The sequence below is a fragment of the Choloepus didactylus genome, chromosome 14 (genome assembly GCF_015220235.1).
Source record: "Choloepus didactylus isolate mChoDid1 chromosome 14, mChoDid1.pri, whole genome shotgun sequence".
NCBI lineage: Eukaryota > Metazoa > Chordata > Mammalia > Pilosa > Megalonychidae > Choloepus > Choloepus didactylus.
The window spans coordinates 50,633,129-50,647,843 of record NC_051320.1 but is presented as its reverse complement, the minus strand read 5'-3'; the positions used below and the strand labels follow the sequence as shown (position 1 = coordinate 50,647,843).

Below are 14,715 nucleotides of genomic sequence, written 5' to 3'. Positions count from 1 at the left end.
AGAGTTAAATCAAAGGATAAGCAAACAGCTTTTAAATATATGAAAAGATACTCAAATTCAAATCTACCCTTAAGATAAAGGCAAGTGGAAACTATACTGAGAAGTGATAGAAGTACATAGATCCTGTGTCCTTTCCACCCTGGGAATCCTTATAAATATCAGCTGTTTTACATAGAATATTACATTAGATGGTGGCTTAAACAACTTTATTTGGTTATTAAAGGAAAGGTTGACCTCAGAAGCTGGAGGCCTTAGGTACATTTGGATTATAAATAGGAAAGATAATATATTCCTACTAAATCAATCTTCTGTAGAATAAAAATTATAAAGAATATTTTTCTAGTATCTTTTCACACTATATTACCAAGCTAAAAAGCAGACTACAAAACAATATGTAGAATACACATTTTTTTGTATATTATGCCAAGGAAAAAAAATTGGAATGATATAGATCAAAATGTTAATGGTGGCTATTTCTTGCCTGGTAAAACTATGGGGTAAAATTTGTCCAAAGTGGAGTATCTTAAAAATATTTTTCCTTTATGCGTTTGTATTTTTTTCAAAATTTCTGCAATAAGCATATGCTATTTGTGTTAGAAGAAAACAAACACATTAATTTTTCAAATATGAGCCTTTGGGAATGAGTATATAGTACTTTTTCCTAAATCAAGATTCAAACAGATTGATTGCTAATAATGACACAGAGAAAGGGGTGGAGGAGGTATTTTCATGTTGATTAATTTAAATGAGAAATTTCTTAGTTAATTAAAAACTAACATCAGACAAAACAACTGCAACAAGAGATGATATGGGAAATAGTGAAATAACATTTATCATCTGAGAAGCTATTTCACTATTTCCCATATTTGGAACTAAACATTAATCATTTGAGAAGCCGAGTTCCCAAAGAATCTTTGTAGCACCCATAAAAGAGATCTTGTGGTTTAAAAAAGCTCTTGAACTTGCTCTCTGAGAAATTCATTATGTAGGCCTATGTTTAAACACTTAAAATATTATTATATAACTAAGCAGCTGATTAAAAATAAAAGGGAAAACGCACAGTACACTAAGGCTGGACTGTTTAATGAGAAAATGATTACTCAAAGGAAAACAGTATTTGTTCAGGGGAATAAAAAATCAACTCACAGACTTATCAAATAACAATAAATACATTCTATCTTATATCTGACTTAGAAGGTACTACTTATCCGAAGATATTATTACACTAGAAATAATGTAAATATCTATGTTCTCCGGACCATTTGTGGAGAAGTACTTATTTTCAAATCTCATCATGCCACTCTTAAAATCCAAAGCTTTAATGTGGTATGCTACAATCCATTTATCTTTCCAACCTCACCTTTCCTTCTTCATACCCTATTTTCCAATCATACCAAACCACCCATTTCTTGAATACCATATGCATTGCCCAGCTGCCACATCTTTGACATACACTTCCAGTTCATCAACCAAATATTAGCCCCAAGGCTAACTAACATTCTCTGAGAGCCCACTACCCCACTTTATATTATGACATACTCATTCAGACCACACAGATGTACGGAGTAGCATAAGGATGAACAGTAGGTTCTGGGGATACAAAGATGAATAAAACATTGTCTTGCACTCAAGAAACTTGGCTGAGGGAGAGAGACTGTAAACAGCAGTAAATACAGTAGGTATTTTGTGAGAAATCATGGTTGTGCCTCATGAAGCCAGCCTCAAGTTGGAGATCACTTGTTATTAATCCACCACCCACCAATTACCCTAAACCAATGGTCACCAACTCAAAGGCTTATAGAATAAGCAAGTAATAAAAATGCATGAATCAGGAGTGGTGTAAGAATAGCCCATGCTGGGACCTGTGGCCAATTAAGAGTATATGTCTCATCTAAAGGCATTCAGTTTCTCACACTACAGAATGAGTTGTATATTTAATAATTTATTATGGGAAAAATTTATCTTTTTTGTTGTTGAACATCCTAACTGGGATATTCAGATTTGATGGGAAAATTCACGTCCATCTATCTATTCCTTTCATTGTTCCATATATTTAAGCACATTCCCTGTCTACTATGATCTTTCTCATTTGAAGGGTCCTAATTTTTAAGAAATATATGTTCATTATAGAACTAAGTAGGCAAAGTGAAGTGTCCAAATTATTTTAATGCATTCTCAGAGAGTCACTCTTCCAACTTCTTGCCCCTCTTTCCAACACCTTTCCCATTTCTGGGTGTCTATGGTTTCTTGATCAGTCCTCCTTACAGGTACAGTTGGATAACATTTTGTTAGGAATGGTCGTCTGTATAATGTTTACAACTCTGTGGACCTTTATGGATGAAACAATTAGGCCCATATCCTCAGAGAAGACCCATTTATTTGAGGTAAAACAAACTCAAGGACACCTAGGGATTTGTTGAAATGGGCAAAAAAATAAACTCCAAGTTTTTAAATCTTTATTCAAAATGTTTCACTAGGGAAAAGTAGTCACTTTTTATTCACAATCTCTCCTAAGAAGTCTGGACATTACATTCTGGTCTTTTTACTTAAACAAACGAAAGCCAAAAAATTAAGTCTCAACATAGGCTAACCACTGTGCCTCCTGGTCTTTGTATGAACTACTCCCTCATCCAGACCAACCCCCAACAACATTCACAACCCCCTTCCCAAACCTTGGCTCCTACCCAACCAGTGGACACTGCCCACATGACACATTCTTTGGGAAACTCTGGCTCCCAGGTTAAGTGCTCCTCCTATATATATCCAATGACCAGCACTTAAAATCTATTTCAATTGCCCATTTTCTTCACTCTCATCTAATTTGTTGTTGGAATTTATGTAGTAATTATTATTTTTAACCTAATTTGTAGCTGAAAGTTATGAAGTAAAGCTTATTCCAGAAAAAAAGTCATGCTCTTGAACTTTCAAACTTGGCAGTTTATTTTACAGTCTCAAGAATGGTAAAAAAAAACAAAAACAAAACATGGGCTTTGGCCCTTGGCGTTGGACTATTGTGGGTTTAGCATCCATCTCTAGTACTAATGGCTGTTTGTCCTTGACTTAACATCTTTGAGGTGTGTTTTAGTTTGCTAATACTGCCAGAATGCAAAACACCAGAAATGGATCGGTTTCTATAAAAGGGGGTTTATTTGGTTACACAGTTACAGTCTTAAGGCCATAAATTGTCCAACATAATGCATTAAAATTCAGATACCTTCACTGGAGGATGGCCAATGGCATCCGGAAAACCTCTGTTAGATGGGAAGGCACGTGGCTGGCGTCTGTTCTGGAGTTCTGGTTTCAAAATGGCTTTCTCCCAGGACGTTCCTCTCTAGGCTTCAGCCTCTCTTCAAAATGTCACTCACAGCTGCACTGAGTTCCTTCTGTTTGTCAGCTCATTTATATGGCTCCAGTGATTTAATTTAGACCCACCCTGAATGGGTGCGGCAACACCTCCATAGAAATTATCCAATCAGAGTCATCACCCACAGTTGGGTGGGGCACATCTCCACGGAAACAAAGGATTCCAAAACCTAATCAACACTAATCCATCTGCCCACACAAGACTGCATCAAAGATAATGGCATTCTGGGGGACATAATACATCGAACTGGCACAAGGTGGTTTTATCTTTGGAAAATAAAGAACTATTTCACTGTGAAGATCAGTGCATGAAAAAGCCACCTGTCCAAAATAGTGTTCCATAAACACTATTAGATTTCTCAAAACAATTTAATTTCTCAAGAATAATTTAATACCAAAAATATTGTCAATTGATTGATAACTACCCAAAACTTATTTTCTAATGATATATAACTTAATTTACATTGCAATTAATCTGTAATTTATACTTAATATTTGTTATCTGTCACTCTCCACTTATTCAGTATCAGAACATCTTAAATGGCTAGAAAAATGTAACTGACTCCTTAAAAATACTCTAATATAAGAACAGAGATTTGAAAAATGAAAAAGAATGTTAGCACCACCTAAGAAGTATCTTTTATATGAGGAACTTAATATTGCAGTAAATGTCAATGAATATGACCCCATCTTAACATCTCTAGGAAGCTGGTAACTTTAGTTCACCCAAATCTTCAAGCATCAAATTTAAAACAGCTTTAAAATTATTTTGAAGTTATCTGCTTAATAGTAAATTGGCTTCTGAATACAATAATCCAGTTCAGTGTTAAGACCTTAAAGAGGAAGTAAGATGCTTAGCAGCTGATTGCTGCCAAATTTAACAGGAATGTTCACTCAAAAAAGACCTATCTCTAATGAACTCTTTGACTCTGGATCATTCAGAATCCCAAGAGGAAACACATTCAATTTCCTTGTACTTGTCTTTAAGATAAGCTAAATGGCTCTCTAAAGCCACAGAATTAAACCAGAGGATATTTTTTCAGCACCAGTATCAACTAACAGAGTACACTAACATACACAACCACATTGTACATTCATTCAATTATACCTTTATTAATTTCCACTTGCTTTAAATCAGAAACTGTTCAAGGTGTTGGGAGATACCAAAATGAATGAAATAATATATTCTTGCCCTCAAGCAGCTTTAGTTGAGTTTTATTTATAAAGATGTAATTATTTTATGCTATCAACAACTCCCAATTTAAGTAGACACTAATTCATACCTGAGACTGCAGACTCAGAGAAACAGGATAGAGAATACGTGAATAAGTACACCAGAGGTGTTAGTGGGATAGGATACAAGACCACTGAAAAGACAAGAAAGAGGAAACTGTGGCAAAATCCTGGTCTTGGGAGTCAGAGATTCATTCACATTCCAGATCTGCCAATTACCAGCAATGTAACCTATTTTGTTTCTTCATGAGTATACATTTTATAATTTAAAATTTTAATTCCCAAAAAAGTTCCTTATATCATAGGCTTTTTGAGAAGACCAAATATTTATGAAAGTGTTTATCATTGAGAAGTTCAATATATATTAGTTTATAAAAATGAAGTAGCCCTGAATGAATGTTCTATTTTATTGCTTCATGATCATAATGCTGAATGGCAGATAGTGAAACAGGAGTTAACAGAAAGAAGAAAAGTTTTGGAACCAACCAGACCTAAAGTCAAATTAGGGCTCCAGCTGTTACCAGCCAGCTGCCTAACCTTAAATAAGTTATTTTATCATCATCGATAAATTTTTTCAGAGTGGTAAAGATTAAAGGATATAAAGCCCTCAATACAATGACTGACATGCCTCAAATGTTACCTCCACCCTTGGTAACATTTTTTCCAGCTGTAAAAACTAGACACTAGAGTTCTGGCTGCTCAGCATGCAAACCTCCTGTGCTATCTGAGCCCTCTCCCTCACATTCCCAGGGGTGAGGAAAAGAGGAAGACATTTTCTCTCCCTGCCCTCTGGTGGCAGAAGCATGGCCTGCAGCCTAAGCACAGCTAACCTGATGCTCCCTCCTTGGGCTCTGACTTCACAGTGACAGCATAGGAGACAGGATCTGGGCTGGTGGTGCCAATGGCAGAATCTTGGCAGTCTTGGCACCCTAAGCAACTTCTCATCAATTCTGTGAACTACCGGACACCCAGTCAATAAATTCATTTTCTCAAGTAAACAGAATCAGTTCTTATTTGTAAACAAGAACCCTAACCAATGTACTTCTGTAAAACTAAATAAATTAAATTAATATCAAGCGCCATAAAATTATTTTAATATCGTTTTCTCCATGATTGAATATATAAATATAACGGAAGCAATGTATTCTTCTGCTGTAAAGTTGGGTGGAATACATCAAAATCCACTCGTTGAATTTTCCTTAAATAGTCCTCTAGAGCAACCTGAAAAAAAGAGAAAAGTGATCATAAAGGGATCAAGTCTTTAAAAGAAATCACAAGTATTAAAGCTATTCCAGTTTCCCTGAGATGGTCCTCTATGCAATGTGAATTTTTAATGCAAGAGAGAGAAAATAAATATACCTACTACTTAGGAGTTCCATCTATTAGGCCAGTAAAAGTATTATAGATCTAGTACAAGAAATATTAAGCCTCCTGCTCAGAATTTATGTTCTGGTTAAGATGTAAAAGATTAGAGAAATTACTATTTCCCTATTCTTACTACTATATTCTGTGGAATACAAAAAGAATGTTTCAGTCAGGGAAAATGAAAAGCACCAGAAATGTATTATGAGGGAGTTTACATTGTTCTAAAAAAGTAATTTTGTGTAAAAGTTTAATGGGTCTCTTGGTATGTTTCTTGCTAGAAAACATGATTTTCAAGTAGGAGAAACAATCACAGATCCCTGTAAATGTCACCCATTCCTTGCTCCATCACATAAAATTGACAAAATTTTCACTGGAATAGAAGCAGGATGGAAAGCACTGACACTGGGCAGGACTCCTTATTTTTGGTTTTAAGTTATTTTTATTAATTTTTTTTAATAGTTTTTATTTTACTTTAATAACTTTTCATTTTAGTTACTTTTTATTAAACAGGGAAGACAGTTAGTTCTGCACTACACCATTCTAAGCAACACCACTCTTTTTAGTCCATGTGCACAGCGCCCCCTAGAGTTCTGCAGTAAACCTGTTGTGACCCAACACAGGGACTAAGCTTGTAGAATCTTTAGAATAAACAGACAAGCAAAAAGAAAGCATAAATTATTTTATTGTCTTCCAGACATATTTCTATGCACTTATAAACATATGAGCGTACACACAAACAAATTCAGCATCCATTTTTTAAGCCATTTTATTGAGACAAATTCACATACCAAACAATCCCATCTAAAGTGTACAATGTCTTCTAGTATACTGAGTTGTGCATTCATCACACAATCGATTCTAGAACATTTTCACCACTCCAAAAAGAAAATACCCACACCCTTCAGCAGACACTCTCAATCCCTCTATCCATCTCTACATAATCTACTTCTGTCAGAGCAAACAGTTTTTTTCTGTCTCTATAAATTTATTATATTTACATTTTTAATCAATGGAGTCAAAGAGTATGTAGTACTGTCTCTGGTTTTTATCACTTAGCATAATGTCGTTTTTTTGTTTTTTTGCAACTGATGGAACAATATTCATATATTACTATTCACAACAATTCATAGCTTGCTTTAGGTATATTTTTTAACCCATATACCACCCCATTATTAACACCTTGCAACAGTACTGTACATTTGTTCTAATTCACGGAAGAACATTCTTTTATTTGTACTATTGACCACACTCATCATCCACAAGAGGGTTCACTATGTTATACACTTCCATGTTTCATCCTCTGGCTTTCCTTCTAGTGACATACATGACCCTAAACCTTCCCTTTCAACCACAATTGTTCCCACATATCACCATTGTTAATTACTCATTATAATGTGTGACCATCACCTCTATTCATTTCCAACATTTACAATCAACCTTATTACAAATTAAGCATCAGCTCCTCATTCCCTACCCTCATTCTATCTTCTGGTAACCTATATTCTACATATTAACGCATGAGTTTTCTCATTTTTTTTTAGTTCATATTAGTAAGGTCATACAATAGTCATCCTTTTGTATCTGACTTATTTCACTCAACATAACATCCTCAAGATTCATCTATGTTGTCATGTGTCAAGACTTCATTTCTTCTTGCAGCTGAATAATACTCCCTTGCATGTATGTATATACTACATTTTGTTTATCTATTCATTAATTGATGGAAACTGGGATTGATTCTATTTTTTGGCAACTGTGAATAATGCTGCTATGAACATCAGTTTGCAAATGTTTGTTCATATTCCTGCCTTCAGTTCTTCTGGGTATATACCAAGTAGCAGAATAGCTGGATCATATGGAAATTCTATCTTTACCTTCCTGAGGAACCACCAAACTGCCTTCCACAGTGGCTATGGCATTCTACATTCCCACCAGCAGTGAATGAGTGTTCCTGTTTTTCCAAATCCTCTCAAACAGTTGTAGTATTTTTGTTTTTTTTTTTTAATGGCCATTCTATTAGGTGTGAAATGATATATCATTGCAGCTTTGATTTGCATTTCTGTAACAGTTAGTGATGCTGAACATCTTTTCATGTGCTTTTCAGCCATTTATATATCCTCTTTGGAAAAATGTCTATTCAAGTCTTTTGCCATTTTTAAATTGAGTTGTTTGTCTTTTTCTCGAGTTATAGGATCTCTTTATATATCCTAGATATTAAACCCTTATCTTCCATGTGATTTCCAAACATTTTCTCCCCTTGAATAAGCTACATTTTCACCCTCTTGACAAAGTCCTCTGAAGCACAAAAGTCTTCAATTTTGAGTAGGTCTCATTTATCTATTTTTTTCTTTCATTGCATATGCTTTGGGTGGAAAGTCTAAGAAATCACCTACAATAAGATCTTGAAGATGCTTCCCTACATTTTCTTCTAGGAGTTTTACAGTCTATTTTATGGGTTATTGAGGTCTTTGATTCATTTTGAGTTAATTTTTGTATACTGTGTGAGAGAGGAGACTTCTTTCATTCTTTTGGATATGGATATCAAGTTCTCCCAGCACCATTTGTTAATGAGACTGCTCTGTTCCAAGTGAGTGGACTTGGCAGCCTTGTCAAAAATCAATTAACCATAGATTTGAGGGTCTATTTGTGACCTCTCAGTTTAATTCCATTGCTCAATATGTCTATCTTTATAACAATACCATGCTGCTTTTACAACTGTAGCTTTGTAAAATGCTTTAAAGTCAGAAGTAAGAATTCTCCAACTTAATTTTTCTTTTTCAAAAGGTTTTGGCTATTCAGGGCCCCTTATTCCTCCAAATAAATTTGATAGTTGGCTTTTCCAATTCTGCAAAGTATGCAGTTAGAATTTTGATTGGGATTGCATTGAATTTGTAAATCCAATTTGGGTAGAATTGACATATTAACAATATTTAGTCTTCCAATCCATGAACACAGAATGTCCTTCCTTTTACTTAGGTCTTTGGTTTCTTTTAGCAATGTTTCAACATCTACTTTTTTTAACCCTAAACTCGTATATTTATAAAACAGCAGATATGGGCATGAATGTGCACAGTTGCCTTGTTTTATATTAGCAAAAAACCTGGAAACAGCTCAGAAGTTCTTTGACAAAAAATAGAAAAATAAATTGTGATTTATCCAAACAATGAAATATTATACTGCAGTGAAATGAATATACTATAGCTAGAAGCAATAATATGGATAAATTTTAGAGGCATAACATTAAGTGTGTATGTGTCCTAGAAGACATAAACAGAAAATGATACATTTTTATAAAGCTAAAAACAAAACAAAGAAACATATTATTTATGAATATCTAAAATGCGAGAAACTTTTTTGGAAAAAAAGCAAGGCAATAATAAACACAACATTTAGGATGGCTACCTGGAGGAGGAGACAGAGGCAGTGGTATGGGATGGAGAAAACACATTAAATAGGAAGTAGGTATAATTTACTGGTAACATTCTAGTTCTTGGGTTGACTGGTAAGTTCATGCAAGTTCATTATGTTATGCTTTATAACCTACATAGATGTATGTGTATATATATACACACATATTCATTTGTATATCACAGAGTAAAATTTTTAAGATAATAAAAGAAAAAACTTTAAAAATATTTTGGTGTGCTTTCTTCCACATGTTCTCTATGCATGTGTGTATATATATATTAGAGTATACACAAATACATTTTTTTTTGCAAAACGGGTATTATACCATTCACAATGTTCTGTAAGCTGCTTTTTATCAGTGACAAACTTTCCACATCTAAGAATTCTACATCAATTTCAATTGCTTTATAATATTCAATTATGTAGGTATGCCAATTTACTCAATTCTTTAAGTTGTTTCCAACATTTTTTGCTATATATAAATAACAATCTTGTAGCTAAATGTTTTTTACATACCAAGATTTATTTAGCTCCTTACACTGAAGTCCTAGAAGTAGAATGGCTGGATCACAATATACCAATTTTTTTAAAGCATTGGATCAAAAACAGTTTTTTAAGAAATATACACCTCTATTAACAGTAAAAGAGATGCTTGGTATCCCATTTATATAAAAAATACATATGTGAGTACAGGTACATCAAAAGTTCAGAAAGATGGACAATGTATTATCTCTGGAAGGGTAGAACTGATGAGAAGGTTCATAATTTCTTCTTTTATATCCTTTCATATTATATGAACATTTACAATATTAGTGTATTATTTATAATAAGCAAACTCAGTAAAGAAATAGAATGATTTTGAACACTCAGACCTGAGAGCTAGGATCAAAGATGTGAAGGGATAGAAATGAACCTCTAAATATATTTTAGGGAAGATAGAAGGTAGAAAATGTTTGCCATTACAGAAAACACATGACCTTTCAATTTTCAAAGATCCCAAAATCAAAATTCAAAGATCATCAAAACCTAGGAAGACTAGAAATAATTTATGAAATGACTGGTCCCAGTGCTTGCCTGCCACATGGCAGTAGCTACGTAATTGGTAGTTCCTATCATTCTTCTATGTTTGAGAACAATAGTTCCGAAACAGGGCTACAGGTCAGAATCACCTGGGAGCTTTAAAACCATAGATTCCTCTAGGAACCATACCCCTCTTCAACCCTGACAGTCTTGGTTAGTAAGACAACCCCAGCAATCCGTATTTTTAAAAAGCTTTCCAGGTTATTCCAATGTAGGCTGCTCAGTTACACTGGACTATGGACCACTGTTCAGGAACCAGTACTACAATATGGTCACTATGGAAAAAAAAAAGGTAATAAATAATACTTATATAGCTATAAGTTATCTAACAACCCTAAGAAGCAGGCTTTTGGACTGTTCCTAGTTTACATATGAGTAAACTGAGGAACACTGTTAAGGTTAAGGAACTTGAGGTCCCACAGCCAATGAGGGGCAAGGCAGGTTTAAATCCACGCAGTCTGGCTGCAGTCAGTGCTCTAACAACCCAGCTCCCTGCCTTTAGGAAATGTAAGAATGAGCATCACCAGCAGCATAATGTAACTAATAAAATCCACCAAAAGGGAGGGAAACAAAATGAAGACTGCAAATTGAAGACTCACGTTGGTCACTTTAAAAAATAGAAAAAGAGATCATATACATCTGTTTCACTAATTATAGAGACTTCTCTGTTTATCTACTTACCGTCTGAAGAAAAGCAGGAAATGCTTTCACAGGAACTCTTTTGTGGAAGGACCTAGCCTAAAAAAGAAGAGAAAAGGAAACTGGTTTGAAATACAAATATTTCTAGAAATAAACACTCTCCCTCTAAAAGTGAACACAAAGCAACACCAGCAATTTAACAGCATAGCTAGGGCTCCTCTGAAAAGCAGGAAAATAGCCCTCATCTCCTTCTGATTAAGATTAATTTCCTAGGCCTAAAGATCAGGAAAAAGTAGCTACTATTTTAAGAATTCCATTCTTTCTTACAGATTGGATTTGACATTTTCCAACTGCCTCATAACATCTTATAACAACTTTGACCCTTTAGTGCTATATAAGGGATAAAGAAGAAATACTTGGGTAAACTAACAAGTCCCTCCCTAGCTTAAATTCTCATTATCTCCTGTTTAATTGATATAAGATTGTCCTTTTCTGTCTCTGTGCTCTCTGACCTTTAATTCATTCTACACAGCCAGTCAAATTAATGTCTTTAAGTCAGTTTCATTTCTACTTTGTTTAACTTAACTCCCTGTAGATCAAGTCTCAATTATTCATTCTGGAATTCAAAGGCCACCATATCTTGACTCTAGCCTCATCTACCCAACCTAACTCCTGACTACTCTGTGGTATGTATCCGTGGTCCACTCAAGGTGACACCCATCATCATGCACTTGCCAAGCCCACTTTTGTCTCTATGCAATTGTTTGCGGTGTACTTCACACCAGGAACAGCAGATACCCACTGATTCTACTTCTTGACTCATTTGTTAATACACTGCATTCTAGTTTTATCCCAACAGTCTGCTAAAATTGTTCTCTTTGAGATCATCTATGATTTATTAATCATCATAGTCATCTTTTCTCTCAATCTCTCTGTATCATGCAATATTTTGATATTCCCATTTACTAGAATTTTCTCTTTCCTTGGATTCCCAGTTCTCCAACTTCTGTGATCATTTTTTCCTTCTCCTTCTTCCTAAGAAATGGCCCTTTCTCCTTCTGCCTGATAAATTAAAGTGGGCTTTAACTTCTGCCCTTTGTCCTCTTCTCTAGATATACATTTTCCTGAGGCTACATTATTCAAGCACAGAGCTTTGACCATAAGCCTTTTATGTGGATGACTCCTGAATTAGGGTTCTCCAGAGAAACAGAATTGACAGGAAATAAATATATATATGTAAATATTAAGAGATTTATTATAGGAATTGACTCACATGACCATGGGGGATTAGCAAGTCCGAATTCTGTAAGGCAGGCAGCCAAGTTGGGAACTCTGATGAAGGTTTCAATGAATTTTCCAGGAGAAGCTAGCTGGCTGAAGTAGAGATACAAATTTCTCTTTCTGACTGCTGAAATCATCACTTCTCCCTTTAAGACCTTCAACTGATTGATGAGAGTTCTCTCTTTGCTGAAGGCAATCTCCTTCGTTGATTGCAGATGTAATCAGCCATAGATACAATCAACTGACTAATGATTTAAATCTAAGAGATACCCTTACAGTAACGATCAGGCTACTGCTTGCTTGACCAAACAACCAGACACCATAACCTAGCCAAGCTGACGTGAACTTAACCATCACAACTCCCAAATCTCTATCTCCAGTTCTGACCTCCTTTTGAGGTCATAATCCCATGTTTTAAAATATCCTAACTCCCTAAATGTGCTCTATTTCCCTCAAATTCAATTTTGTCTAGCAGATAGCCAAAGGTCTACTGATCAGCACCTAGTAGTCTCTAAGTGGCACCAATAGGATATCTATATTTGAACTTTTTGTGCAGCCTCGACTTTCCCTCTTCAGGATCCTGCCACAATCCCAAATCACTTGTCAAGTCTAGTTAATTCTATTTCTGTTATAGATATATGTGTATATATGAGTGTGTGTGCATATATATGTGCATGTGTATAGATACTATACACAAATACATACATACATACATATATATACATGAACATCTACCCTCTCTAAATTGGATGCATTTTCTCTCTGTCCTAAATAAGTCTCCTAACTGATCTTCCAATTCCCAAACTTTCTTATCTCTTAAACACATTTAGCAGAATTTTCTATTGTGATGAAGATGATGATAGCCAACTTTTATTACACTTACTATGTGCCAGGCACTGTTATAAACCTTTTGTATATGTTAACTCATTTGTCCAAGCAACAACCCTTTGAGTTACGTATTATTATGATCCTCTTTTACAGAGGAGGAAACTCAGGCACAAAGAAGTTAAGATCACATGATTGGCAAGTGGCAAAGCTAGGATTTAAAGCCAGACTACTGGATCCAGAGTTTGCACTCTCTTCTATGATGCTCTGCTGCTTCTCAAAAGCCTCCGATGTTCTATAATCTCCCTTCTACCCACCCTTCCAAATGTATTTTCCAGACAGTATTTCACATAACCTATTGTGCCAGTTTGAGTGTATTGTGTCCCCCAAATGCCATTATCTTTGTAGTCTTGTGTGGGGCAGAAGTTTTGGTGCTGGTTGGATTTGCTTGGAATGTGCCCCACTCAGCTGTGGGAGATGATTCTGATGAGATGTTCCCATGGAGGCGTGGCCCCGCCCATTTGGGGTGGGCCTTGATCGGTGGAGCTATATAAATGAGCTAACTTGGGGGGAGAAAAGGGAGTGCAGCTGGGAGTGATGTTTTGAAGAGGAGCAAGCTTGCTAGAGAGGAACGTCCTGGGAGAAAGCCGTTTTGAGGCTGGAGCTTTGGAGCAGACGCCGGCTGCCTTCCCAGCTAACGGAGGTTTTCCGGACGCCATTGGCCATCCTCCGGTGAAGGTACCCGATTGCTGAGGTGTTACCTTGGATGCTTTGTGGCCTTAAGACTGTAACTGTGTAGCAAAATAAACCCCCGTTTTATAAAAGCCTATCCATCTCTGGTGTTTTGCATTCTGCAGCATTAGCAAACTAGGACACCTATAAACCAGTAGTTTTCAAACCTGATTGCTTAAAAATCATTTCTTGACCCTTTCCCAGGTTTACTGTATTTCCAGGGAGTGAGGCCTGGGAATTTGATTTTTCAAACACCTTCCATGTCCAGGACTTTCCTGCCTCTGTGATTCTGCAGTATTCTCAGATCTTACTCAAAACCCTCCTACCTTTAAGTAATTTCTCATCTGAATTTCCATATATTTTATCTGTATCTGTTATGGCAAAGAACTGTGCTAGATTCTTCAGGAAATTCAAAAGAAGCTTACAATACATAAGCAACAAAAGAAAAAAATAGATAAATCGAATTTCATTAAAATTAAAAATTTGGGGGCATCAAAGGATATTATCAAGAAAGTGAAAAGACAAGCTACAGAATGGGAGAAGATATTTGAAAACCATATATTTACCTGCTAAAGTTTCAATATCTAGAATATATAAAGCACTCCCACACTCAACGACAAAAAGACAACCCAATTAAAAAATGGGCAAAGGACTTGAGTACACATTTCACCAAAGAAGATACACAATGGCCAACAACATATGATGCTCAACATCATTAGTCATTAGGGAAATGCAACTCAAAACCACAATGAGACACCACCTCACACCCACTAAAATGGCTATTTAAAA

The 14,715-nt window shown here is 35.5% G+C and overlaps 1 protein-coding gene across 9 annotated transcripts in view; it reads right to left on the bottom strand.

Moving 5' to 3' along the window:
* The window catches only part of NDUFAF6 (NADH:ubiquinone oxidoreductase complex assembly factor 6), a 149,238-nt gene that overhangs the window by 78,914 nt on the left and 55,609 nt on the right, over positions 1–14,715 (bottom strand). For 5 of the 9 annotated variants that reach the window (XM_037802522.1, XM_037802526.1, XM_037802524.1 and 2 more), the window contains 2 exons: positions 11,131–11,187; positions 3,535–5,817 (listed from right to left, as the gene is read on the bottom strand). The exons of 1 other annotated variant lie outside the window; for it this stretch is intronic. In XM_037802522.1, the coding sequence (XP_037658450.1) occupies positions 5,689–5,817; positions 11,131–11,187 (186 nt within the window). In that variant the 3' untranslated portion in view covers positions 3,535–5,688. Of the gene's footprint in view, positions 1–3,534; positions 5,818–11,130; positions 11,188–14,715 lie in introns of those variants that run through there. 3 more of the 9 variants (XR_005211577.1, XR_005211576.1, XM_037802523.1) reach the window with 1 other exon arrangement.